The sequence below is a fragment of the Alnus glutinosa genome, chromosome 1 (genome assembly GCF_958979055.1).
Source record: "Alnus glutinosa chromosome 1, dhAlnGlut1.1, whole genome shotgun sequence".
Taxonomy (NCBI): domain Eukaryota; kingdom Viridiplantae; phylum Streptophyta; class Magnoliopsida; order Fagales; family Betulaceae; genus Alnus; species Alnus glutinosa.
In genome coordinates, this window is record NC_084886.1 from 34,065,895 (window position 1) to 34,093,865 (window position 27,971).

The 27,971-nt window shown below is 39.4% G+C and overlaps 1 protein-coding gene across 3 annotated transcripts in view; it reads left to right on the top strand.

The window, feature by feature from the left end:
* Positions 1–27,971, top strand: part of LOC133878960 (electron transfer flavoprotein-ubiquinone oxidoreductase, mitochondrial) — a 33,622-nt gene that overhangs the window by 5,095 nt on the left and 556 nt on the right. Inside the window, exons 6-18 of one of the 3 annotated variants that reach the window (XM_062317525.1) lie at positions 1,458–1,504; positions 1,616–1,690; positions 6,798–6,914; positions 8,480–8,548; positions 9,656–9,748; positions 10,192–10,294; positions 18,811–18,935; positions 19,377–19,426; positions 19,528–19,594; positions 20,742–20,821; positions 21,906–22,034; positions 22,128–22,194; positions 23,209–23,318. In XM_062317525.1, coding sequence (XP_062173509.1) covers positions 1,458–1,504; positions 1,616–1,690; positions 6,798–6,914; positions 8,480–8,548; positions 9,656–9,748; positions 10,192–10,294; positions 18,811–18,935; positions 19,377–19,426; positions 19,528–19,594; positions 20,742–20,821; positions 21,906–22,034; positions 22,128–22,194; positions 23,209–23,292 — 1,106 coding nt within the window. In that variant the 3' untranslated portion in view covers positions 23,293–23,318. Of the gene's footprint in view, positions 1–1,457; positions 1,505–1,615; positions 1,691–6,797; positions 6,915–8,479; positions 8,549–9,655; positions 9,749–10,191; positions 10,295–18,810; positions 18,936–19,376; positions 19,427–19,527; positions 19,595–20,741; positions 20,822–21,905; positions 22,035–22,127; positions 22,195–23,208; positions 23,410–27,971 lie in introns of those variants that run through there. The other 2 variants (XM_062317521.1, XR_009902028.1) reach the window with 2 other exon arrangements.

The following is a 27,971-nucleotide window of genomic DNA, read 5'->3' on the forward strand; positions in this document are numbered from 1 at the left end:
TATTCGGTGAGGGGTTTTCTTCGGCAGGGGTTTCTCAACCTAAGCCCGGTTGTGCAAGTTATTTCTCCTCATCTCTTGCATAAAGTGTCGGTCGTGTCTGTGTCGACTCCGGTTGTTAAGGAAGATGAGGTGGTAAGGGCTCCCTCCCCTTTGGATGGTTGTGCCACTCCAACCACCGTAAAGGGTGAGGATTTTAGAGTGAATGGTTTGACCAAATCTTAGAAGTGGCTAGTAGGTTTTGGTCCGTCTGGAGAGGTGGTTGTGTGAGAGCAGGCGATGAGGTATGGGATGGGGATGATGGAGATTCACCATACCCTTTGGTTGTTTTACCTCCATACATGGCCTTGGATTGAGAGTTGGATAGTGATGAGGATATGGATCCGTCTTTGGCAATTCTGGATGCCATTGAAGAAGACTTCCATCGAGTAGTTAAGGTTGCGCGTCCAAAGACCAAAGGTAGGAGGGAGATGTTGAATTTGGTAAGCTCCATTAACTACGGCGATGCAAAAAAAAAAAAAAAAAAAAAAAAAAAAACTACGGCGATGCAAGCGCGTCCTCTCGGCAAAGGAAAGGCAAGGCTCACGTACTGTAGTGTTGAGTGTTCCTTGACAGTTTGGGTTTGAGGGCTTTGGTTTTTGATGGGTTGTTGGGTTTTTTCTTTTCTTTTTGTGGGCTGCTTTGGTTGTTCCTGTGTACTTAGGGGCTATTTAAGCTCTTTTTTTTTTTTTTTTTTAATTTATTTATTTATTAGATTTTATTACTTATAAAAAAAAAAGAACAGGTGATCATGGGGATAAACCTTCTACAGTTTTTTACAGACACATGGAGTGTTATTTCATGCACCATCATTATGTGTGATGAGTTTTCTGTTCTGCTTGCTGTTTGTTCGGGTAAACAACTATTTTACATGCTGTTGTTCTGCTTGCTGTCAAGTTTGTTGGCCAAGAAGACTTCTACATGAACTTGCATTTGTAGTCCTAGCATACAACCTAAGTGAGCACTTCTACAGTCAAAGAGATATTTTTAGTTTAGCGTACTAAAATAATGATTTATTGGATAACAGGAACTTCATATACTTTGGGTGTCATGATTTGAAGTTATCTTCTTTAGGATATTGCTCTTATAAATTCCACCTTTCGAGAATCATCCACGATATTTCCGTTTCTATTGTGCCTTCTTCAATTGGCACTTGGTTATTTTACTCTCCGCCAAACCCTCCCCCCTCTCACCCCCTCCCCTCCCCTCCCACCTCCCAGCAGAAAAAACAAAAACGTAAATAGATGCATAGAAATGCATTTACATTCACCACTCACGTTTATGTGATTATAACTGGATATATTCAGACATTAGTATGCAAATAGACTTGAATACAAAAAATATTATTTGTTGAAAATGATCTAGTTACGAGTTTTATTTGTTGGTTCAAACTGGCGTAAAAATGTGAGAGTAATATGCAGGGCGCATGATGCTTCTATCTGAGGGGTGTCGGGGATCACTATCAGAGGTTTGCAGAAATTTTTTTTTTAGGTGCAAGAGGTGCAATAGGCTCTAAGTTTTGAACCTTTACTGGTCAATCATTGTAGTGATTTGAGGACTTCTTTGTTTTGCATGACAGAAAATAATGAAAAAATACAAGTTGAGAGAGAAAGAGCATACTCAACATCAGACTTATGCTTTGGGAATTAAAGAGGTAAGTTGTTTTTAAAATCAGTTATAATTTATAATGGGTGTTAGTCCCGTTACTGCATATCTATTCATGTCGGGATGTATTTTCTTTTATAAGTAATCAAAATATCAATAAAAGCGTAAGACACCACCCAAATACATAGGAAGTATACAAGATAAAATACCTAACTAACTAGAAGGAGAAAAAAGAACAAGAAAATCATGATAACTGAGCACCAAGGAAGAAATAAATGCAGTTGTTCAAAGAAAAAGAGTATAGAAGAAAAAGGGCTCAAGCTTCTCCAATGTTTTCTTGCGGTCCTCAAAATTTCTATCATTCATTCCCCTCCAAAGGCACCCTAAGAGGCAAGAGGCACCATCTTCTACACAACAACACTCCGAGTTCTACCAGTAGTCCTCCAACAAGCAAGCAAGTTGACTATTTGGCATAACCCATGACCATGACAGTCCAAAGCGCCTGGAAAAAAAAAAAAATCTATAAGGCGCAAGCAACCTTACAATGGAGAAGAAGATGGTCCATAGACTCCTTATTCCTCTTACACATACAACACCTATCAATTACAATGATATGCCGCTTCCTAATATTGTCCATGAAGCAAAGAAAATCACCCTCAAAGGAGCCTTAGTTCGCCAAATAATCTTCCAAAGGAAAAGAGAGTTATCAATATGAACCATGGCATTGTAGAAAGATCTAACATTGAACAACCATTTTTTGGAAGGGGTCCACCAAAGCTTGTCATCTCCTTCCTGTCTCCAACTAACTGAATACAACCAGCTGAAGAACAAGGCAAAGATATCTACCTCCCAGTCATGAGCCGCTTTAGCAAAGCTAACGTTCCACTGATTGGAGCCACCAGAAAGCTCAAGGTAGGCCGCTACAGAGGTGTCTTTCGTACAAACAGTACGATATAAATCTAGAAAGGTTTCATTCAGGGCCTTATCCCCACACCACAACTCATGCCAATCTAACCTTGGAGCCAACCTTCACCTCAAATTTTGTATGACTAGAAAATTTCCCACATCCTCTCCTAATATTAGTCCATAACCCCACCTCACTCGCCCCAACAAGCTCATTAGAACACCACCCACCCCATGAATTGCCAAATTTAGCATCCCCACAACTCTCCACCAAGCCTCTTTTTCATGCACATAGCACCATAACCATTTTCTTAGGAGAGCACGGTTGAAAATTTGCATGTTCCATACCCCCAATCCTCTCTCAAAGATTGGAGAGCAAACCTTGGTCCAACTTACCAGGTGAAATTTGAAATTTTCGTCTATCCCCCCCCCCCCCTCCCCCCTCCCCCCTTAAAATCTCATTGAAGCTTCTCTATACAGTTTGCAACACCCACAAGGAGAGGGAGAAAGGACATGAAATGCATAAGCAAATTGGAAATGATGCACTTTAAGGGTAATCCTGCCCCCCTTAGATAAGTACATTCTTTTCCAACTAGCTAGCCGTCACTATCTTTTTCATAACACCGTCCCAAATAGACTTGACCTTAAAGAAGGCCCCCAACGAGAGACCAAGATACTTCATAGGGAAAGAAGAAACCCCACAGCCCAGAATGCCAGCCAACTCATCCACATTCTCAACATTACCCACAGGAACCAATTCTGATTTAGCTAAATTAATCTTCAATCCGGAGACAGCTTCGAAGCATAAAAATAAAGCACGCAGATAGCGAAGGTGGTCAGGCTTGGCCCCATTGCAAACCAAAGTGTCATTGGTAGACAAGAGGTTTGAGATGTTAACATCCTTTAACCCCATAGAAAAGCCTGAAAGAAAACCCCATCAACAGTTGCATAAATCATTCTACTTGAGGCCTCTATAACAATAACAAAGAGAAAAGGCGACAAAGGATCGCTCTACCTTAGGCCACGGGAGCTAATGAAGAAACCGGACGGCGTGCCATTCACCCAATCGGAGAAGTGTATGAAGAAATACAATGCATTATCCAAGAATGCCATTTCTCCCCAAAACTACACCTCCTCAACAAAGTAAATTAAGAAATCCCAATTGACATGATCGTAGGCCTTCTCAATATCCAGTTTATAGAGCACCCGTGGCTACCAGATCTGATCCTACTATCTAGACATTTATTAGCAACAAGAACAGAATCAAGGATTTGCCTATTTCTGACAAAAGTGTTTTGGGGCTTCAAAATAATCTTCTTGATGACCCTTTTCAACAGATTGGCAAGGACTTTAGCAATAATCTTGTAAACTTCACCCACAAGATTGATAGAGCGAAAGTCCTTGAGATCAATGGCCCCATTTTCTTTGGAATGAGGGAAATGAAGGTGGCATTGAGACTTTTCTCAAACTTGCTACTAGCATGAAAATTGTGGAGCACCCTCGTATATCTGCCTTGATCACCTCCCAACATACTTAGAAGAACACAATAGAAAAACCATCAGGGCTTGCTGCCTTTTTACTGTTCATACCTTCACCACATCAAGGACATCACTCTCCTCGAACGGTCTCTCTAGCTAGGAGGTCTCCTCCACATCAATGGAATCAAAATCAATGTCGTCCAGCTTGGGGCGCCAACTAAATTGTTCTGCGAAAAGACTATTTGACATAGCGGAAGACTAAGGTAACTAATTAAAGAGCAGTGCCTTTGATTCTGCAAGAAGAAGCGTTTTCGTCTTCTACCCAAAAAGATAAAAACAAGCCTGCAGGCTAAAAGAAAGATAAAACTCCGCAGAGTATTTGAGAGAGAATTATCTGATTTTATAATAATTCAATGGATTTAGTTTTACATAATAAGCAAACCTATTTATAGAATAGAAATACTTGTAGAGAAAGTAAACTTAATCCTAGTATTAATAGTAAACCTATTCCTAGTAGCAATGGTAAACCTATTCCTAGTAGTAATAGTAAATCTAATCCCAGTAAGGAAAAAAAATAAATAAAGCAAATCTAGTCTTAGTAAGTAAAGGAAATAAAGTCTTAATTGTAAATAATAAAATAAAATAAAATAAAATCCTGGGTTGACGATCAAGTCTTTCTTTTTGTACTTCAATTGTCTAAGAATATGTAAATTTCTAATCAAATGGCGCTGCTCCAATGTTATTTTTGACATTTTTTCTATTTTTCGTTTTCATCAAAAATATTAGTAAATTCCGTCCTACATCAAACACTCCCACTTGAAAAAAACTCGTCCTCGAATTTTCTTTGCGATAAGTCACGCACAGCTCTTCCGGAGAAAGATACTTGAAGAAATCTATGTAGATTCCTTTTTGTCTCCTTCCATAAAAATTCCTCCAAATATTTTTTTTTATGTCATCTTCAACTTTATTGTTTGCTTCAAAGGAATCACCATTGTCATTTATTTCTGTGGTGGTCGTGATGAGCTGCACTTGTGGTGGATATTCTTCCACTTTTACAGTAGTTAGAACCAACAATTGTGGCTGTACATATTGTTTCTCTTACGTCAACTCCACTTTTTTACTGTAACTAACATTCTCTTCATATACGGGTTTTCTATTTGAAGATTCATAAATATGGTTACAAACAAGTCGAATGCAACTTACATCATTGTCAAGAAACCCGTCTACAAAAGGTTTCCTCGTCAATCTAATGATAACGTCTTTTATGTTGCGGAACACTTGTTGCATCTCTTGCTTTAACTCCAGGAATTCAGCCCTCGAGATTTAGTGAGACTGAATGGGTTTGTTCACCACTTGCATGAGATCGTCCAAGAGTTCACATATCACTTGCAATTGCTCTTGATATAGTGCCTGTTGTGATCATGCCTTTGATCGTTTGATGTATCGCTGGTAGTCGGCTCTTGAAACAACCTCTCTCTCAAAAAAGATGTCGTTATAGAAGTTATTATTGTAGTATAAGTTGGCCATTGAATCAGGATAACGCTGGCTCTGATACCAACTGACGTAGTGGAACACTAAGGTAACTAATCAAAGAGCAGCATCTTTGATTTTGCAAGGAGAAGCATCTTCGTCTTCTACCCAAATAGATAAAAACAATCTCGCAATCTAAAAGAAAGATAAAACTCCGCAAAGTATTTGAAAGAGAGTTATCTGATTTTATAATAATTCAATGGATTTAGTTTTACATAATACAAACCTATTTATAGAAGAGAAATACTCGTAGAGAAAGTAAAACTAATCCTAGTAGTAATAGTAAACTTATTCTTAGTAGCAATAGTAAACCTAGTCTTAGTAGTAATAGTAAATCTAATTCTAGTAAGGAAAAGAAATAAATAAAGCAAAGCTAGTCCTAGTAAGTAAAGGAAATAAAGTCTTAATTGTAAATAAGAAAAAAAAATAAAATAAAATCTTGGCTTGACGATCAAGTCTTTTCTTTTGTACTTTCATTGTCTGAAACATGTAAATTTCTATTCAAATGGCGCTTCTCCAATATTATTTTTGACATTTTTTTATTTTTCATTTTCACTGAAAATATTAGTAAATTCTGTCCTACATCACTATTATAGAATTGCACAATATGATCTCTGATTGCCGGTTGATTAGAAGATACTGAGCCATTGACTGACAACAACTCTATGGAGCTGTTCCTCCTATTTGAATTTTCCATCCTATGGAAAAACTTTGTGCATGCATCTGTCACTCTCTTTTAACCATAAAACCCTAGACTTTTGCCTCCAACTTATCTCCTCCATTAAAGTAGCTTTCTCCAATTCCTCAATGACATAGAGTTGTAAACATGGTTGAAGAAGTAGTATTTTTTCTTTTTAAAGCAATTGAGCCTTCAAGATGTAACACTATAATTATAACTTGGCATTTTGATCAAACCTCACCTGCCCAAGTAATTCTTCTGGGGTCTTGGAAGAGAAAGAATTTGCTTGGTTTTCACCAGCTTAATGTCAAAACATAATGGAATGTTACCACATCTGCGCTATAGCTTAAAAAGACTAGTTATTATTAGAACTCCCTGTAATGACTTATATTACTCAGTTTTACTTGGTTTAACTAATGTGGTGCTTAAAACATACCCATACAAAGCCTTCACAATCTATTCATTAAGTATGGGACTTAATACACTTTCACCATCTGGGGTATCACACTTAATGCATACAAGAAGGTTTATGTAGCTTGTAAGCTTTAAAGCTGTGTTATACTCAGGTCTGGGAAATCGAGGAAGGAAAACACAAACCCGGTGCTGTGCTTCACACATTAGGTTGGCCCTTGGATCAAAAGACATACGGTGGATCGTTTTTGTACCACCTTAAGGATAGACAGGTAACAATTTACTTATTTTTATTTTTATTTTTTTTTGCTTGCATGGAAGTTAATGGATATGCTTGAAGAGGGGATAGTCATTATTTTGTTTTTACTCTATCCTCTCTCTCTCTCTCTCTCTTCTTCCTTCCCTGCTAGTGTTTGTGTGAATGATCCTTGGAGGTTGTGATTTACATGCTAGATTTCCAGGACTGTTGTCTCCATGTTTAAAACATCGTACTGTGAGAGCATGAACTTTCATTTACTTTTCAGTTTCTCAAGGATTTTTATAATTTTGGTTAGAAAGAGGGAATGGGAGATGGGGGGGAGGGGTAGAGGGGGTGGTTGATATAGGGTAGGGGGAGAGGGGGTGATGGGTCAAGTGAGATCTTTATCATATTTAGCATCTTGGAAATTTGATTCAATTGATAGAATTTACTGTCTCATTATCTCATTCTTTTAGGTAGTCAAAATATAAATCGTTGTCAAATCATGTTCGTGGATTATATGTAGTATCCTCTCAGTGATACTCATACGGGTCATATCTTGGCAGACATATATTAAAAAAAAAAAAAAAAATCTTGGCAGAGGAACAAGGACCTCCTCTCTCTCTCTCTTCTTCTTCTTCTTCCCTTTTTTTTTTTTTTTTTTTTTTTTCATGTGAAGTTGAATTTGATTTCATTTAGGAATATACTCAGTAAAAAATTCAAAAATTTAACCCTGAATAGCATCAATTCTTCCGTCACCTGTCCACTTATTCAATATATACTTAGGGGCACTAAAAAGTATCTCTTCAATCTTGGAGTGGATTTCATCTTTCACACTAACAGACTTTGTACTAAATCAATTCTTTGTTGAACCTTAGAACTTGTACACTTGTTTCAAAACAGAAACGTTATCGATACTAATCCTATGTCAAAGATCATGTCGTTATCTTTTTACCATCATTACCTTAATCTTTTTGAAGGGCAATAAGCCTGATTGCATTTCTAAGTCACTGTTTTTTAGAATAAACGCTATGTGAATGCCTGATTTTCCTAGTTAGACAGAATTAGTGTAGAAAGACTGTTTAGTTCCACTCACGTGATGGTGTTCATCTCTTAGCCATGGCTAGCCAGGTATCTGACTAATGAGATGGAAACTTTCACCCCTTATTCAGACCATTATTCTGTTACCACTTTTCTTTCCCAGTTTACATTTGAACACCATAAACGTATTCTTAAATAGGCATGACAGAGCAGCCACTGTTGCTGTTGTAATCCTCTTTACTGTTGACATTACTATATGCTCAACACAATTGATCAGAAATATTAATCAAGAGAAAAAACATTATTGAATCAGAATTTTGTATCAACCTAAAACTTTTTGGCAGCACTCATCTTGATTTCTGATGCCAAAATGAGTGTTGCTGATAGTTGATTCACATTTTTTTCTTTGATAGATTCATATTTTGTATCATTCTTGGGGTTATATCAATTAAGTTGTTTTAAAAGTTTTAATGTGTATCATTGACATGTATTTATCATTACAAGATTCCTGATCTGGGTAGCCCATTTATTGTTGTGTTTCCTTGCTTGCTTATGCAGATTGCTATTGGCATTGTGGTTACTTTGAATTATCGTAACCCTTTTTTGAACCCCTACGAGGAATTCCAGGTAAAGATCTTTGTTCTTTTGTAAATAGCAGTAATGGTATTTGGAATGCTATTCTTTTGTGCATTATGTGGTGTATTTGTAGGGAGAAGGATGCTTGTAATCTTAAAGGATGTGAGGATTTGGTGTTGGACTTGAAGCTTCTGTGATTGTGTTCCCAATATAATTGGATGGCTGTCTCAGTTGCTTTTCTTTTTCAAATTTGTTGGTGTTAAGTAAATATATTTTAAATTTTAGATGCTAGATTTTCTTTCTAGGTGTATCTCTTGTGTACCTCCTGTGTGCTAGAGCTGTGCTGCTTCTTGTTCATTTATTTAATATATTTACTTTAACTCTGTTATGCATATGCTCATTGATTCTAAAGTCTCACATCATATTTTCTTAAATGCCAATGAAAAATTTTATAATTCTGAGAGCACTGGTTTGTGTTTTTTGGATAGACTGGTTGTTCTTGCGGCTTAGGAGTGTACGGGAATATTGTAGCATATAATACCTTCTGGAAAGCTACATGAGTGGATGCATTCAGGCATTTCAAGGAAATTTAATTTTTTTTAAGCATAGCCTTGAAAGGCAGATGTCTATAATTTCTTGTAACCTAAATTACTAGGAAAATGGAGCTATCATGAGAAATGATAAAAATATTTAGGACAAATTCATTTCTTGAGATCTCAAATGGAAATAGCCAAATACACTATTACATTGAGAGATAAATTTTGAAATGTCCCTCCCCTTTCTGATACATAATACAGTATGTGATTTTAAACTTGACAAATTATATTAATTCATTTCACATAGGCACCTTTATTCTGGTGCTATTCTGGTTGACCTATTAACCCATGGGCAGTTGGTGTGAATCCAGGGGCAAGGTAGGGGGTGGGTTTCCTAATATGCAATTTCACTAAAGAAAAGGAAAGCAAAATGTAGAATCACCCTTTCTGAAACAGAGTTTAGGTTGGACAGATAACCTAATATCTTGTGGCATATTTATATGATAGTTCATTTCGTTTGTTGTATTTGTTGTGATCCCTATCTCAGCTCTAAGCCATTTAGCTGTGGATGCAAGTATTTGGAAACTTACTCAGGTTCTAATATTGATTTTTCTGCTGATAGAAACTTAAACATCATCCTGCCATCATTCCACTCTTGGAAGGTGGGAGTGTTCTCGAGTATGGTGCTCGCACTTTAAATGAAGGTGGTTATCAGGTATGCTAGTAATCCCTGTATTTCCAATTTCTTCATACAGGAAACAAACATTAAGTTAGCAGAGCGATAGAAAGTCGTGTTGCCAAGTTTCCTGCATGTAGCCTCCATTGTGATCTTTTTAATAAGGTTTTATGTGGGATACTTGATTTCTCACAAAACAAGTTCTTATGTGATTGCTTGCCATTATCAATATGTCAAAACTTTTACTCAGTGGTTAATGTGGAAAGATCCAACCACAGAGTGTCCATATAGTGAGTACCTATATTTATCAATCAAGTTGAATTCCATGGAACATACAGCTGAATAAGAAGATGGCAGCTGGAGGGAGATTTTTATTTTTTATTTTTTTTGGTTCTCTATTGATGATCTAACTGTTAATATACCATTCTTTGTTGGTTATTATATTTTATTCAAATATGAATACGATGCTAGTTAAATTTCAGTCTATTCCATACCCAGTTTTCCCTGGAGGAGCAATAATTGGATGTTCAGCTGGCTTCTTAAATGTACCAAAGATAAAAGGGACACACACTGCAATGAAATCGGGTACCACTCACAATATTCCTGTAAAATGACTTTTCTTTAATCATGGCGGTGCTTGAATATATGTCTACTCAAAGACATTGTAAATTATATAGAAGCTTCATAGTGAAAATCTTATAGTACAATACTTCAGAAAATTTATATCAAAATACATGGTCATTTGTAAATTATATCAGTGTTATTAGTGTTTTTCTTTTGCATTTTCATATAATGAAAGAGCATGTTATTTGTAGCTGTCTTTGTAATTGAGTGTTTTCTTGCATCTCTTCCTGAATGTTTTAGAGAGGGAGGGCGAAAAAAAAAACAAAAAGTAACAGACGCAATGGTCTTTACATAAACTAGTGTCTCCTCCCCCCACAAACAAGGGTGGAGGATGACATCACAGGTTAAACCGCATATGGGTGTTTGAGTTGTGTTTACCTATCAGAAAAGGGAGCGGCTGCCGTTAAACTGTTGAAGTAGTCGGCGGCATAGTAGCATGTCCAAATAATATGGAAGGGAGCACATCCCTAGTGTTACTTTTTTTCTTTTCCTTTATTTTTTTATTTTATTTTTTCGCATAATGGATTGGTCAAATCAATCTTCTATGTGGCCAAAACTGATTTTTTGGTTGAGGAAATGATGAGTTCTTGGTGACCAATCACATCCACTAGATGTACTATTTCTTGTAACTTGCATTTATCATTATTAGATGTGAATTTCTCTCTTTTTTCATCCTTTCATTTTGTGGTCACAGACACATACATTTTGTAATTTTTGTAATAATATCAAAAAAAAAGTTTTACTTCTTGTATCTATTGAATAGGCCAGATAGGTGGAATTCAGGATAGCTCTCTCTCTCTCTCTCTCTCTCTCTCTCTCTCTCTCTCTCTTCACTTGTCCATTCTGGATTCCGGCTTTGACTGGGTTGCATGGGGTTGTTAAGGTGGTGTTTTGTGGAATCCAAAGTTTTTGAGTTGGTGGTGGAGGGAGGTTCTACTGGTTTGAGGATTCATGAGAAATGCAGGAGATTCATTTGGTCCATTTTTCTGCGTAGAACTGATAGTTGCTGGTTGGTAGAAACTGTTGAGGAGCTAATGACGATGAAGGGATCTTCGGTGTTTTGGAAATGGTCACGGGATGGTTTCCCCGGTTTCATTGCTCAGGGGTGTTCCAACAAGCATGGTCGCTTTTTTGGCTGTGGAGGATTATGGAGGAGGTAGGAGGGGTTATCATAGTCCTGGAAGGGAGAAATGTCAAAGGTTGGAGGTCTTTTGCTTCAGAGCTGAGTGGTCGTGAATTTCTCTTAGTCGATTCATCGTGGCAATAACAACTTTACGATGTCGGAAAAAAACTTCCACGGTGGAGTTGGGAGGAAAAAGTTTTGCAGAGGTGTTATTGTCTTCGGCTAAGGCTCCTCGAAGGACGGGGGGCTTTGGCAACCCATAGTCGTCTTCGGTGATGGAATTGAAGATCCCGACGAAGGAGAAGTCTTCGTTGGCAACAAAGGGCAGTGTGGTGTTCCCTAAAATGCATGTACCAAAAAAGTAGTTGACGTTGACTGGACTCGGTGGCTCTAACTTTACGTTTGAGGATGGAAAAGATGCTGGTGTAGAAACCTCGAGAAGGGACAACTCTTTTTGGTGAAAAGCTCGATGTGCTACTTAGAATAAAAAAGGATGTAGCGAGGTGTTTAAAATGGTTGGACTTGGGCCTAAGCCCTACTGGGTCCTATGCCTAAGCCAAGTTTTGATGGAGGCCCACTTGTGCAAAAGCCTAGTTCAGCCGACTGGAAGGCTGGTGCGAGGCTTAAGATTCGTAATCTAAAAGGGAAGGACCTGATGGCTTTGAGGGACCTTGGCCAAATTTTGTTTTCAAATCCAAGTTTTGGTTTAAGAGGCAAGGTTCTAACCTGAAGAAGGATAAGGGTTTGGGCCTGAAGAAGGTTAAGGGTGCGGGTCAGCCCGGTGACCCAGAAGTGCTGACCTCTTTTGGTGGCTTGATCGCCGTCTCGGAACCCCGATTTGACAATCCGGCTGCCACTCCCTGTGGCTCTATTCTAATCGTCGAGCTTCAACCTAGTTCAAAGGTGGTGGGAAGGACGAACGCCGGTGGTTCTAGTCATGGGGCAGAAGCGGGAACGATTTGTGAGACTTAGCTCGTTTCAGAGCCTGCCGAAAACCTCCTTCCACCAATCTCAATAATTGCCAGTGAGGGTAGTAGTGGATCTTCTTTGGGTGACATGCTCCTGGTAAGAGAAGCTGGGTCATCGGCACCGTGTATTGCTTTAGAGATTGTCAACCCAGTCTTTCCACCTTTCCCAGTAGTTGGCACCTTTGTGCTAGGGCCGACTGGGGGCTGTAAGCTTGGATTCACTTCCCCACAGGTTTGGCCCTCTAACCCTTGCTATTCTTCAAGTATTGGTGATGTTCCTGGGGGTTATGGTTTTGCATTGACTGCATTGGATGGGATGGATGTGAGGTGTGATGGGGGGTAATGGAGTTATGGAACTTTTCAATGTGGAGGAAGCCTCTTTGTGCACCCCTCTTAACTCTTATCCCCTTGTTGTGTTGGGGAATTTGGGGAGTTCAAGTTTTGGGTGCTCAGATTGAGTGGTGCAATTAACAATGGAAATCCATTAGCTTGTGGGGGTCTCGTGTGAGGGTTTTGAGGGGCAATTTTGGCTATTCTGATAGCTATTGAAGCTGAAGAATGTCGCTGGCAGCAAGGTTCTGCCTCCAGTTCCAAACATGGGAACAAAAGAAGTAGAGAGTTAAGAAGGTTGGAGTGGTCCATTAATTATGATTCAAAAGGCGAGTGTTCAAATTGTCGTAAAGGAAGGAAAGGGGGTTATCGGTTTTTTTATGAAGCTTATACTGTTATCTTGGAATGTGAGACGGCTGAATGAGAAAAATGTATGAGGGCGAGGAACTTACTTAGAAAGAGGAAGGTTGACATTGTTTGTTTCCAAGAAACCAAGCTTAAACTCATGTCTCGTAGTGTTGTGCGTGGTTTGTAGGGTTGCCATCATGTGGATTGGTGTAGTTTGGATTCCAGAGGGGCCTCAGGTGGCGTTTTGATTATGTGGGATAGGGGGGTGGTGGAGAAGATCCATGAATGTGTGGGGAAATTCTCCTTGGCTATCACATTTAGAAATGTTGAGGATCATTTCACTTAGGCTTTTGCGGGCATCTATGGCCCTAATTCCGATAGGGATAGAGGGCTTGGGATGAGTTGGTTGGTTTACTTAGCTCGTGGAATTTGCCTTGGTACATTGTAGGTGATTACAATGTTACTAGATTCCCTAGTGAGAGATTGTGCGAAGCCTGTTTATGCCCAGCTATCATGGAGTTTTATGATTTCAGTTTTGATCAAGGCCTGATGGACCTACCTCTTGTGGGCGGAGCTTTTACATGGTCAAATAATCAATCTTGGTCCAGAATTAATAGATTTCTAGTCTCTTCGGAGTGGGAAGCCCAATTTTTGGGCGTATCACAAAGAAGTCTTCCTAGACTTTGTTTGGATCATTTTCCGATCCTCCTCGACTGTGGTGATTTGCATGGGGGTAGTAGGTCCTTTAAATTTGAAAATATATGGCTAAAGTCTGAGCGTTTCATGGATAGGGTGAAACAGTGGTGGTGAATTAGAAAGATCCACTCATGGAGGAGGTGAGTTGGAGGCAAAAATCTAGGATCTTGTGGTTCAGGAAAGGAGACAGGGGCAAAAAGTTTTTTCACACAATGGCTAACTCCAATAGAAGAAGGAACTCCGATGATTCTTTGTTGATTGATAGTACTATTTCTACCAACCGATCGAAGATCAACGAGCACATTATCCAGTTTTATAAAAAGTTGTTTCTTGAGTGGTTTAGTTGCAGGCCTGTGGTGAACGATCTTTCCTTTGATTCTATTGATGATGTTGCGGCTAGTTGGTTGGAGAGAGATTTTGAGGAAAAGGAGGTGTGGGAGGTTGTGAAAGCAATGAATGGTAATAAGACGCCAGACCGTGGTGGTTACTCTATGACGTTCATCCAAGCTTGTTGGGTTGTTTTGAAAGAGGACACATGAAGGTCTTTCGTGAGTTCCATGCTAGTGGAAAGTTCAAGAGAAGCATTAATGCTATGTTTCTCACCCTTATTCTAAAAATTCTAGGGGCTGTCGACCCCAAGGATTTTCACCCAATCAGTCTAGTGGGTAGCATTTACAAGATTATTGATAAGACTCTAGCGAACAAGCTTAAGATGGTGTTAGAGAAAATTATTTCTAAGTCACAAAATACATTAATCTGAGATAGGTAGATTCTAGATCCTATTCTTAATGCCAATGAATGCCTTGATAGCAGATTGAGATTTGGAGAACCGAGGGTTATTTGTAAAATGGACTTAGAAGCTTATGGTCATGTTAATTAGGATTTCTTGCTGTACATGCTGAGAAATTGCGGGTTTGGGGGGAAATGGTGTTCACTCATTGTATCTCCTTGGTGTGGTTCTCTGTTTTGGTGACTTTCTCTCCCACAAGCTTCTTTAGCAGCTCTCGTGGCTTGAGGCAAGGGGACCTTTTGTCTCCTTTACTGTTTATCATAGTGATGGAGGCGTTGGGTAGGATGATTTCAGCTGCAATGAGTGGAGGTTTGTTGTCCAGATTTTCTATGGGGACAGTGACTGATATCTCCCATCTTTTGTTTACTGATGATACCTTACTTTTCTGTGGGGCCAACCCAAATCATCTATGCAATTTACAGGGTGTATTCTGATTATTTGAAGTAGTGTTGGTTTTGAAGACAAACTTAGTGAAGTCGGAATTGGTTCCTGTGGGATATGTTAATAATGTTGGTTGGGTTAGCTGGAATTCTGGGTTGTGGGGTTGTCTCTTCCTTTGAAGTATCTTTGTCTTCCATTGGGGGCATCCTATAAGGCCAAGTATATATGAGACGATGTTATTGAGAAGATAGAACGTTGGTTGGCTAATTGGAAAATGTTGTATTTGTCTAAGGGTGGTAGGATTACCCTTATCAAGAGCACCCTATTGAACTTATGTACTTCATGTCCCTATTTCCTCTCCCTGCAAGTGTTGCAAATCGTATTGAGAAGCTCTGATGTGATTTCTTTTTCTTTTTTTTTTTTTGGGGGGGGGGGGGGGGGGGGGGGGGGGGTTGGTGAAGAGTTTAAATATCACCTGGTGAGATGGTCCAAGGTTTGTACACCGATCTTTGAGGGAGGGTTGGGGATTAGGACCTTTCTAAGGTTTAATTATTCTTTCTTAGGGAAATGGCTTTGGTGCTACGGGCTTGAGAGAGAGGCTTGGTGGAGGGTGGTGGTGAACTCTAAATATGGAAGTGCTTGGGGAGGTTGGTGTTCTAGTGAGCCTATTGGGGCGTATAGGGTGGGTTTATGGAAGAATATTAGGAGAGGTTGGAGAAGTTTAGTAGTCATACTAGATTTGAGGTGGGAGATGGTTCCAATGTTAGATTTTGGCATGATCTTTGGTGTGGGGATATGACCCTTGAGGAAGCCTTTCCAGTTTTATTTGGCATTGCTTGCGTAGAGGATGCTTTTGTTGCGACTCACGTAGAATTTTTTGGAGGTGCCAGTAAGTGGAACATGAGCTTTACTAGAGCAGCTCTTGATTGGGAGGTGGAAGCCTTTGCCTCGTTCTTCAGGGTGTTGTATTTAGCGAGAGAAGGAAGGGTTTTGCTGATGTGGTGTCTATGGGTCTCCCTTGTACAGTCTGGTTGGTTGCGACGGTGGAGGTGGTGTTGCACAACACTGGGATGAAGGATTTCGTCAAATCCTTCTGGAAGAGTCAGCAAGTTTTGATCGTACGACGAGGTGAAAATAGGGCCGGCTGTTTCTTGGAGCTGGTGGTGTATGCTGAGGGGTGACGACAACGCCTTATCTTACTGCTGGAGGGACGTGAAGGGAGAGAGGTTGGTGTAGGTTTGCTGGGGAGTTGAGTAAGGTGGTGGCTTTCCTTGAAGCCATGGCTGCTCCCTCCCCTTCATCTCCTGTCTTTCCTAAGTTAGGGAAGAAGAATGGCTCGAAGTTTCTGTTTTACGTGGTGACGCTGCAGCGGAGGGGAAATTTCCAGAGGCGTAAGCTTCATCTCTAGTGTCTCTTGGTCTGCTGGGTATTGAGCAGGCATTCGATGGAGATCTATGGGGTGTTTTTTCGAATCTCAGCTGGGGTCCAATTCTTGAGGGATGGTGGAGTGTGCTATTGGTGTTTCAGGGTTTGATGAGAAGCTCTTTGATCTAGGTTTGTAGCGTTTATGTTTTGATACTGAAACTAAAGGAGTTGGTTGTAATGTGGGAAAGGAGAAGAAGTTTTCTCCTTTTTGGGCGAGAAGGGTGAAGGCTGAAGTGGAGTGAGCTGTACAGCGGTTTCTCGCGGGGCTTTTGGAGATGGGCTTTTCGCGTGGTGGGCTCCCTCGTAAGCGTAAGCCCATTTTTGGCAAGCCTTCAGGGTGTTATTTTTGGCTTAAGCCCAAGACTAGGTTTCTCTTTAAACCTAACAAGCCGGGTTTGGAACTTGGTTTTAAGCCCATTTTTGAGCTGGATTTGATGGGTCCGGAGCCCCAGCCTAGTGATGGCAGATCGCATGAGATGTAGACCGAGACTCAGGATGCTTCTCCAGAGACTATTTTGAGTCAGGTGGAAGCTCCCCGGCCTTGGAAGGTTGGTAGTGGCCCGACGTTTACTGGTGGTTCTTTTGGGGAGGATGACCTGGGTGATAGACTTTGCTTCTCTCTCCCTGTGATGTTGGAGTACGGGGCACCTATACACCCGTCGGAATCCAAGACGCGGCAGAGGTATTCTTGAAAGTTGAAAGGTGCGAAGTTGAACAAGAACTTGATTGTCGAGGCTGTGGCGGAGATCAACGTCACTCCTTCGTCTCTGGGTCTACGTTCTTTGGCTGGGGCCGTGTTTGCACCTTTTTTGAGACGAAGTCAGTAAGCCTCTTCTTCGGCGTGGCTTCCTTCTCCCGAGCGGTGTGGCCCTTCCTTCGACTGGAGTGGGTGGGTCTCCTCTCTCTTCGGCCTAGTCTTTGGGTGAGAATATGTTGGGCTTTGGTGCCTTGCTGAGGCTTGTGGTCTCTCCAGTGTTTGGGTACCCTCCTCTGTTGTTGTCTTCTTTGGTGGGTGAATCTTCGAGGGGGGGTGATTTTGAAGAGGTTGGTGGTTTTCTCGGGGACGAATGTGAAGGGCTTTTTGGACTAACTGGCTCAAGTTGATGAGGAGCAGCGTCAAGAGGTTTCAGTCTCCACTCATAAGATTAAAGGGAGTAGAGAGTTGAAGAACTTAGAGTGCTCGATTAATTTTGATGCTAGAGGACCCTTGCTGTTATGAAATGTTCTCTGGGTTTTGTGGGCTGGTTCCTGTTGGGGTGTTTTGGTTTCCCCTGTTTTTGGGTTTTGCGGGTATTTTTCTTTCTTTATTTTTTCCTATTTTGGTGTCCTTTTTGTATACTTCCTATATGCTTAGGGGCGCCATTACGCTTTTTATAAATTTCTCTGCTTATCTATAAAAACCTATTAAAAAAAAAAAAAAAAATCCATCTAAAGTGTCATGGGCTGTCAAGATAGTTTCTGTTTCCCTTGAAAAAGTGTTTGTCGAACTAAGATTCCGTTGAGGGTGGCTCTTTTTGGTTGGTCGGCAACTCTAGGAAAGATCCTTACCATAGACAATCTCTGAAAGCGGCATGTGATTGTGGTTGATTGGTGTTACTTGTGCAAAAGGAATGGGGAGTCCGTGAACCATCTTCTACTTCATTGTGAGGTTGCTTGTGCCATTTGGAATGTTTTCTTCAGTTGATTTGAGTCAAGATGACTTATGTCTAGACGAGTAGTTGATTTGTATGCTTGTTGGTAGACTGCTGGCAACACTTGGAGTGCTAGTGTGGAAGATGGTGCCTCTGTGCTTTATGTGGTGTCTATGAAGGGAAATGAATGATAGAAGTTTTGAGGACCGTGAGAGAACTTTGGAGGAGATTAAGTCTTTATTTTTCAACACAGTGTATCTTTAGACAGCTGCTTTTGTTTCTCCTTTGGCGATTAGTTATCATGATTTTTTTATTCTTTTTGCCCCTATTAGATAAGTGGCTTCTCTTGTATACTTTTTGTGTATCTGGGAGCGCCTTACACTTTTAATGATATTTCGATTACTTATAAAAAAATCTATCATCATTCGATGTGAAATTTCCTCTTTTTTCTGGACACCAAGAAATTATACAAAGTTTTCCTTGGGATTCTGTACTTTCTGTGGAAATATCTCATGGGAAGTAGGAGATAATTCTCATCTCGTTTTTCTATATCCATGGAATCACTCCCTCTGTGTGTGTGTGTGTGTGTGTTTTTTTTTTGGTCAATTGGCTACCATTGTTTCCCACTTAGAATGATTCACTAAATGTAACGGTACTCTCCTGTAAATAGGTTATCATGAGTTCCAGATGCATCCACAACATTTTTCATGTGTCCCTATTAGCAATTCTTAAGGTGATTGCTTTAAATTCAATTATGTTTTCTAACTTTCTCCTATATTTTACAGGAATGCTAGCAGCAGAAGCTACATTTGGTGTACTTCATGAAGGCTCAAAAATGGAAACATATTGGGATGCCTTACAGAAGTCATGGATATGGGAAGAGCTATACAGAGCTAGGAACTACCGACCAGTAAGTAACAATTAAGCGTCTCCTCTAATGTTCAAACTATTATTTGTCTAGCTGTCTGGCTATCCATCTACAGCTAGTCATTTGTGTTGCTCATATTTTTAATTTCTTGGTCGTCCTACATGTTTTCCAATGGTTGAACCATCTCCAAAAACCATATCTCACTTAGCCAGCCCTTAAATGGATTATGTCATTATGGATAGCAAATTCATTGGTTTCTTCTGGAAATGCATGGAGCAATTTGGCATAAATCATTAGTTGTCTGACTACAGATGGTCAAAAGAATCCTAGGATCACACTCCTTTTCTGATTGATTTGGGAGGTGGCTGGATTTTTCTGACTAAATGGAGTTTCAATTATTTGGAAAATGATATGTAATCTTTTGCTTAAATTATAATTACTATGTAACCTTTCATCTTACTAATATTTTTCACTTCATTATAGGCGTTTGAATATGGGCTTATTCCTGGCTTGGCCATGAGTGCATTAGAACAGTAATATCTCATGTTCTGCTGATTATGCTACTTATCATTTTGACTATACAAAGTTCTTTTTTGCTTTTGGTTCCAAAATCACTTGCTCATATTTTCTGCAGCTACATACTGAAAGGAAGACTCCCCTTCACACTGAAGCACGGGAAACCTGATCATGAAGCAACTAAGGTGAGGAGACTTTATCAAGAAAACCATGTATTCGAGTTACACTTGCACATGTTGTTACGGAGCTGATACTTGGCAATTAATAATTGAGTACTAAGGTGTTAATTTGAGATGAAATAGTTAACACAAAGTTGTAAATTATTTTAAAAATAAAATAATCAGGTACAATTTTGGGTGGGGAAGAAGCAGTTCATTAGGGGGAAGAAAACAAATAAAATTGAGCTCTCACCCCTAGGCTATGATACAATATATCAGCAATCTGTGAGTGACTTTGATACTAAGTTGTGTCACTCTCATATTGTTAGATTATGATACTAAAGCCATGTTGTACGCGCTGATTAGAAGCAGTTTATGTTTTCCCAATCAGGACATGCATGATTTTGTTAGACCATAGTGCTCAATCGGTCATGGGCAGGATTATTTTTGTTTTCTTTTCCATATGATGCCCGATGCACACCGTACTGAAACATAAATCACTCATTCTGCAATGACAACATGAACACAGGATCCTCATCACTGACTCTGGAAAAGATTTCTTGTGGTCATTTTCACCATAATCTGCTTCGGAGTTTAACTAAGGCTCCGTTTGTTTCGACGTAATATGTTTTCAGCAAAATTATTTTTCAGGAAAATGTTTTCAGTTGAAAACATTTTTCGGCATTTGGCTCGTACGAAAGATCAGCAATGGCAACAGCAGAGACCAGCGACCTCCGGTGGCGACGCCAACCTCCGGTGGAGGTGGAAAATAAATTGCGAGAGAGAGTGCCTGCGAGAAGGAAGTCGGGTATTGTGGCTTGAGAAGGAGCTCAAACTCGGAAAATAGTTTACGGAAATAAAAAAGAGAAACCATTTTAAGCAGCTTAAAGAGGTTTCCTGGTCAACCTAAAATGTTTTATGTTTGACTACAATTTTCGGTTCTACTAAAACATCGAAAATTTGGGAAAAGGGAGCCTAAGTGATTAAATAGTAAGCTTGTTTCGTCTGCAATATACTTGACTGAAGTACCACACAGATTGAATGTTTCAGGATGGATGTATTGGCAGCATTTGATTATAAGTGCGATTTGAGTTATGCCTGTCTGAAACATTGAGCTAGAATTGAACTTTATGACTCTAGCATAACTGATAAGAGCACTCAAATATGTGTGCAGGTTGCAAAGTTATGTTCTCCAATTCAATATCCAAAGCCAGATGGGGTTTTGTCTTTTGATGTACCAACCTCTCTACACAGGTTTTAAACAGTGAATATGTTCTCAATTTTGTTATTCATGTATTTATCAATCAACAATTGGCAAAGGAACCGGTTATGAGGGTAACATACTTCATCCACCCTGTTGGGTTGCCGATGTTACAACCTTGACCGGGCTTGGATATACTGATGCAGTTTTCCGATCTAACGAGTTTGGATTGTGATGGGGTAGAGTTTTTGTTGCCCTTGTCCTCCTTGCCCCATCACTTATATGCGATGTCCTTCCTAATTGAATTTATGAGGAGTGCATGTTTAAAATGTTTACAGAAAGAGAGGATCTTATGCAACTAATTCCATACAGTGAGGACTCACAAAACAGCCTTCTTTGTAGTAATGAAGATCCATGCAAAGAGTGGTTCTGGTAAAAGGAATCTTTTGATTTCGATACTCAAAAGGAAATCACAAGTACTCTTTCTTTATAAATGGTGAATAAGGACCCATACAGAACAAGTCCTGTCACGGCAATTTCTATGGGCTCCCTGATATTATGATGACAGGATGAAGTTGAAGAGCCCACCTGAAGTTCTCTGTTCTCAATGAGGCCATGCACTTTCTAGAAAGAGCTCATCCTGACGTTTGGATGTCCCATTTTTGCATCTTGTGCTCCCATGACACATTAGATGTGCAGCATAGAAGCTATCCTATCTATGATTCTATATACGCATGCAAATAAGTACTATTAATAGTATTACCTCACAGGGATCTTGCAACCATGTCGTTTGCTTGTCCTACCCTGTCCTGCTGCATATGAGGAGCATTATTTACCAAATATTGTTCGGAAGGGCAACCTCCAAACCAGACACCTCATAACCCAATTCATACTGTGGGAGCATAGGAAATATGAGGTTGGGTAATGAACAAAAATAATGACCATGATTTCATTTATCTCAAGAGTGCCCTATGTCATTCATGGAGGTGAAAATTTGTGTGGCATTTTTTACTTCGTGCAAAAGTCAGATGGAAACCCAAGGAAATTCATTTTATTAGGGAAAATTGCCTATGTTACTGTTCTTCGTTTCTCTGCTTGTCTTGGCATTGATACTTTCATATTTATTTGCTTCTTTAGGAGCAATACAAATCATGAGCATGACCAGCCTGCTCACCTTTGCTTGAGGGACCCCAAGATTCCTGAACTTGTTAATTTTCCAGACTATGCTGCACCTGAATCACGATATTGTCCTGCGCGTGTATACGAGTAATTTGCAAATTTTTTTGGCTTGTGCTTCACGTAATCTTCTATAAACGGATTATCTTTCCTTATCTTTATCATCCCTGTTTGAAAATTTAGGTATATCCCAGATGAAAAGAATCAACTGAAATTGCAGATCAATGCTCAAAATTGCCTGCACTGCAAGGTGATATGCTGGACCATTTGAAAGATAGTTGGAACTTTGTGTTTGTTATAATATGCATATAAATTGCGTACACTTCAAAAGAGAAAATTATATTGTATTTGCCTGAGACGCTTAATTTACCTGTTTATTTTTTCCTCCTCTCACGGTATGCATTGCTAGAATATTAATTAAAATGATTAAATTTACCGTTTCCTGTCAGTTTAAGTTTTTGGGATAACTAGTAATTTAACATTGTATTAAAACAAAGGTCCTGAGTTCGAACCCCTATTCTTCAGTTCATTCCGTTTCAATTAAATATTTTACATGTTTGATCACACTTATTGTGGGAGAATTTGAGTCCACGCGTAATAGGAAGTGTTAGAATATCAACTGAAATATTAAATTTACCATATCCTATTAGATTAAATTTTTGGGATAAGTGATAATTTAACATGGATCATATCCCAGCTATGCATATACATGCACACATACAGAAGAAAAGCATGTGCAGACCACTTCAGAAGATATGCAATTCATGTATAACTGGTGTTCTTTAGAAGAACTACCTTTCTTTCCATTTCTTCAGTCAGACATATGGCATGGACCTTTGTTGTTTCTGTTTCTTTGCTTTGTTTCACATCCAATGCATCTACTTTGGGATGTTTTTGTCATTCCAACCTACAACTACCATATCTATCACATGATTCAGGAGAAGAGACAACACTTTGTCGTTCAAGGATAGCTGTATCTGCTGTCCACACATCCAATTCTAGGTTCTCTAGCTCTCTTTGTTTGAACCCGGTTAATTTGGAAGTGGTAAATTATTTGTCAACTAAAAGTTCATTCAGGAATATATGAGTATTTAGATTTTGAATGGAACTGTCACAGTAGAAATGAAAACTTTTTGGAAATTTAAGGATGCTAATATCTTTTCCTTGCACACCCTAGAAAAAAGTTGGATCTTGTTCATTCATTTGTTACTTGTAATGCCCGGTGTTCGCTATCTTTCGAGTTGAAGTTGTATTATTTTTTCAGGCATGTGACATCAAAGACCCAAAGCAAAATATTGAGTGGACTGTGCCAGAAGGAGGCGGTGGCCCAGGCTACTCAGTCATGTAGATCAACTGCTTACCTTTCAGAAATAAGTAATTAAATAATTCAGATTTTCTCCTTAGTATATATATACAGTGAATTGAAGAAAAATCAAGCATTCTTTCTTGATTTGGAGATGATAAATGTTGATGTGATAATATCTAAATCATTTAACTCAAACAAATGTACAAAACACTCTAGCAGGAACCCTACTAGATCCCCTTTAGCAAAAGGCCCTTGCAACAATCAAAACAATTGCACCAAATAAAAACTATCTCAGCTCAATAATCAAAACAATTGAGAACCAGCAGCATTGGCCCCCTGTTACCAGAAGAAATCAACAGCATCCACCCTTTACAACAAGCAGGCCCCTTTTTCCAGCAGCTCAAACCAGAAACAAGCCAAGCAAACAGAAAGAAAAGGATCTCAGTACCAAAGAGACTAGTGAGCAGCAACCCCAGCAACTAGCAAAAACAACCAACAGCCAACCAGAAACTCAACTCTATTTCTAGCAGCCCAATCAGCAACAGCCAGAAACTCAAATAGAAACTCCAGAAACCTGCGTAGAACTCAAGTCTATAACAAAGTGGCCCAAATAGATCAAATCAGTACATGAATGGGGATATCCCATTTAGCACATAAAACCAGATTCTCTACACTTCTCTTAAATTTGCCCTTCCACGTGATTCGGGTTCTAACCTCCCAACAAATCGTTTGAACCGTTTTCTCCTCAGAGATTAACACATTCCCAAATTTTACATAGTTTCTTGGCCTCCACAAATGATAGACCACCAAGCACTAAGCAAGTCTACAAATCACTACATTCAGGCTCTTTCCCCTCCAATCTTTCACTCCCTTTTCAATGATGTCTTTCCACTCGAAAGGAATGTTATCCAAGTTGCATTTCTCCATAATAGCTTTCCAAATTCTCTTGCTAAAACCACAACAACAAAAAATAAATGGTTCCGTGCATTCTATTCAACCTCTACAAGGCAGACATTTAACTTCCCTTTTTGCTCCCCATTTCAGTAATCTATCCCCAGTAGTGAGGCTGCTTTTAATAGCCAGCCAAAGTATAAATGAATGTTTTGGAATAGCTAATGAAAACCAAACCAAGCACCACCATTCTACAATTGGATGCTTATCTCTAAGAGCCTTCAAAGTCCATCTACTTGAATAACTATTAGAATTACAAGTTAAAAAGGAATGCCTCGGACCCCCAACTGAACCTGATAAAGGCTGCTTTGAATCTTCTCTAAAGCATCACATCAATAACACTCGAAAGTCTAGCATCAAGTTTACTCCTAGCATCATATACTACTCGATAACCATAAAGGTCATATGGAATACCGTCTGGATGCCATGAATCTGACAAAAGAAAAATTTTTGCTACCATCACCAACCATAAACTTCAAAAAAGAAAATTTACAACTTCCCTAATTGTAAGTATTTTCCTCCAGCTCCAAGTAGCTTTTTGAGGCATTTTAAGTAACCAAAAGCATTTTCTTTTAATTAGATTCTTTTCAACCCATGCAACCCACAAAGACCCTGATTTAGCAAATAATTTCCGGATATGTTTGAGAATAACAGCTCTGTTCCACACTTCTAGCTTTTTAAAACCCAACCATCCTTCCTTTTTAGGTATACAAATCAAATCCCAAGAGACCTTGGATTTAGCCGTGCTCCCATTCCAAAGAAACCTATTAAATTTTCTCTCTACTGCCCTTATCACTTTCTTTGCTAAAATAAAAATTTGGGACCAATAGACTTGGAAACTATAAAGCACCGACCGAAGCCAATAATTGGAGTCTACCAGCAAAAGAAAGGTGTTTGGAAAGCCAAGAATCAATTTTACCTGAGATTTTGTCCCATAAAACCTCACAATCCCAAGCCTATGTAGAATTCTGATCCCCAAGATTGAGCCAATTGTTCATGGGCTTCTACTTTAGGAAGGCTTCTTCGGCTTTAGAAATGGAAACAAACTCATGGAGACACTCCCTTTCCTTCAAGACACTGGTTACTATCCCCAAAGAATTAAGGACACCTCTTTGAGCAAACTCCAGATTTTCCTTAGCAAGAAGAACCATCTGTTTAGTATCACCAAACACTTCAATGTTCTTAGCCTTAAGAACATTTTTGACTGAGTACATAATTGAGTTTGCCAACCCATCAACCCCAGTTTGCCAACCCTCCTCCACCCAACTAAGAAAATCTGCACGTTCAGCCCAAAAACCAAAGAATTTAAATGGTTTATGGCCAAAACTAAGCAATTTTCCTATAGAGATAAGAGTTGGAAAGTGATAAGAAACTCCCCCATTGAGAAACTCTATTTCAGTTTTGCCTATAAGCTCCAACAACTTCTCATTAACCATAACCCTATCAAGCTTTTTTGCAACAAAGTCAATCTCCCTTTTCTTATTATTCCAAGTATAAAGACCAACTAAAAGGTAAGTCTATAACTTCAATATTGCTCAAACACTCTCCAAACTCCTCATAAGAGTTGAGTCGTAAACCGTCCCACTTCTCAGACAAATCCCTTACTACATTGAAGTCTCCTAAAATTAACTGAGCATGACTACCAATAGATTGCTTAACCGATCTCAATTGCTGCCACAAATCTTTCCTCTCCAACACTACTGTTTGCACCCAGTGATTCTTACCGTTCAACGTGTTAATCTCATAGCTAATGGATTGAACGTGTTTATGAATGAGTTTAACATCCAGCACAACCTTATTCCAACAAAAAGCCAAATCCTTCCAAGATGGTTGTTCTCATTATTGTGGATGAACCCTGAACCTGGCACCATATGTGTTGGAGATAGAATGGACCTTTCCAAATTGCGGTTTTATTCTGATTGTAATGTTTTATTATTTTCCATATTAGTTCGTAGGTTTTCTCTATTTAAGCGATGTAATTGCATGAGCATAAGCAAGCAATAAAATTATTCTTCTCCTTCTCTACTTCTCAACATGGTATCAAAGCCAACTTAGGGTTTCGTTCGTTTTTTTGGGTGCTTGGGTTCTTCGTTCATTTTTTTTTCTTCTCTACTTGGCTACATCTCTGCCGCGCCTACCCTTTGTGATTGTGCAACTAGATGTGGCTCACCATAATCTAGGTCGCACAACCCATAGAAGGTTTACCGGTGTTCATTGGGTCGTTCCTCCGACGAACGATGGCATTTTTGGTGAACACTCAATCCATCTCGAACACTACTCACTGTGTTTGATGGATCAATTGTAAATAAGGTGGCCTTCCCTGTTCTGTTCGGCGTGTTCTAGTTCACCCTAGAGCTTTTGAGGCCTATCGGCGTACGTGAGCGGCGGCGCATGGAGCTCCAGGGATAGCGAGACGGTTCTGCCTCGACTTGACTAAACGACACATTGTTTATAGAAAAACGACATGTCGTTCAGAAGAGGTTCCAGGTTTGTCATTCACCCAAGTGCTAAACGACCTGTAGTTTAGCAAAAAAAAAAAAAAAAAAGTTGATTGCAGAATAACCTGTTTTTATAGGTTCAATTTCTAGTTCTCTTTTACTTGTAATTATTTTTTGAGTCCACGGGTTGTGTTGGAGCACTTTAGTTGGTAGGATGTCTGATCCAAAAATGTTGGAGACAAATTAGAAAAAAGGGGTAGAGAGTCAGGTGACCTCCCTTGGTGAAAATCCAACTCTTCAAATCACAACTGTCAAATTGGATGGGCTCAATTATCTTGCTTGGTCACAATCAGCTCTTTTATCTATTAAGAGCAGAGGGAAAATGGGATACTTGAATGGCAAAATAAGAACCACAGCCCAATGATCCTGCTTATGATAAGTGGGAAGTAGAAAATTCTACAGTTATGTCATGATTATTGCATTCAATGCAACCAGATATTAGTTGGGGGTACTTATTTTTTTATACAGCCAAAGAAGTTTGGGATGCTGGTGCTCTTACATATTCCAAAGTGGGGAATGCTGCACTGAAGTATGACTTGAAGCGTTGGATGCATGGCCTCACCCAAGGTGATATACTAGTTGCCACTTATTTTCATAAACTTCGTAGTTTTTGGCAGGAGTTAGATCATTGTCAGAATTTGCAGCCTATGTGTGCTGTTGATGCCATTCAAATTAAGAAAATGATTGAAGAAGAATGCATTTTTGAGTTCTTGGGTGGATTGAATTCAAAGTATGATCCTATGTGGGTTCAGATTTTTGGGAATGAGCCTCTTCCATCACTACAAGAGGTTTTTTCTTACATTCAAAATAAGGAGAGTCGTCGTAGCACTATGCTTCATTCCAGTTCACAGACCCAATCCGTTCTTGTGGGTGCATCTCAACGCAGTTTGAGCAACAATTCCAGATTTCGAGATAGGGACAGAATAGCATATGCGACCTCAGATGACAGAGAGATAAATTATTCTGTGACCATTATAATAGGTCACGACATACTCGGGAAACTTGTTGGAAGCTTCAGAGCTATCCTACCCAAGGTTGTGGGGGTAGCATAGGTGGTGGATTTAGGCCTTGAGCCCATCATGCTTCCACAGTTGAGATGACTATTCCCACACTTGATACTTTTCCCTCTACTACAGATATAGGGGGGCTGAGTAAAGACAAGGTAGAAGCACTCCGTCGACTTATGTCTCGATTAGACACACCTGCTACTGCAACATCATCCTTCGCTCTTATAGGTAATTTGGCCACTGCTCTAAATGCATCTGCTACTCC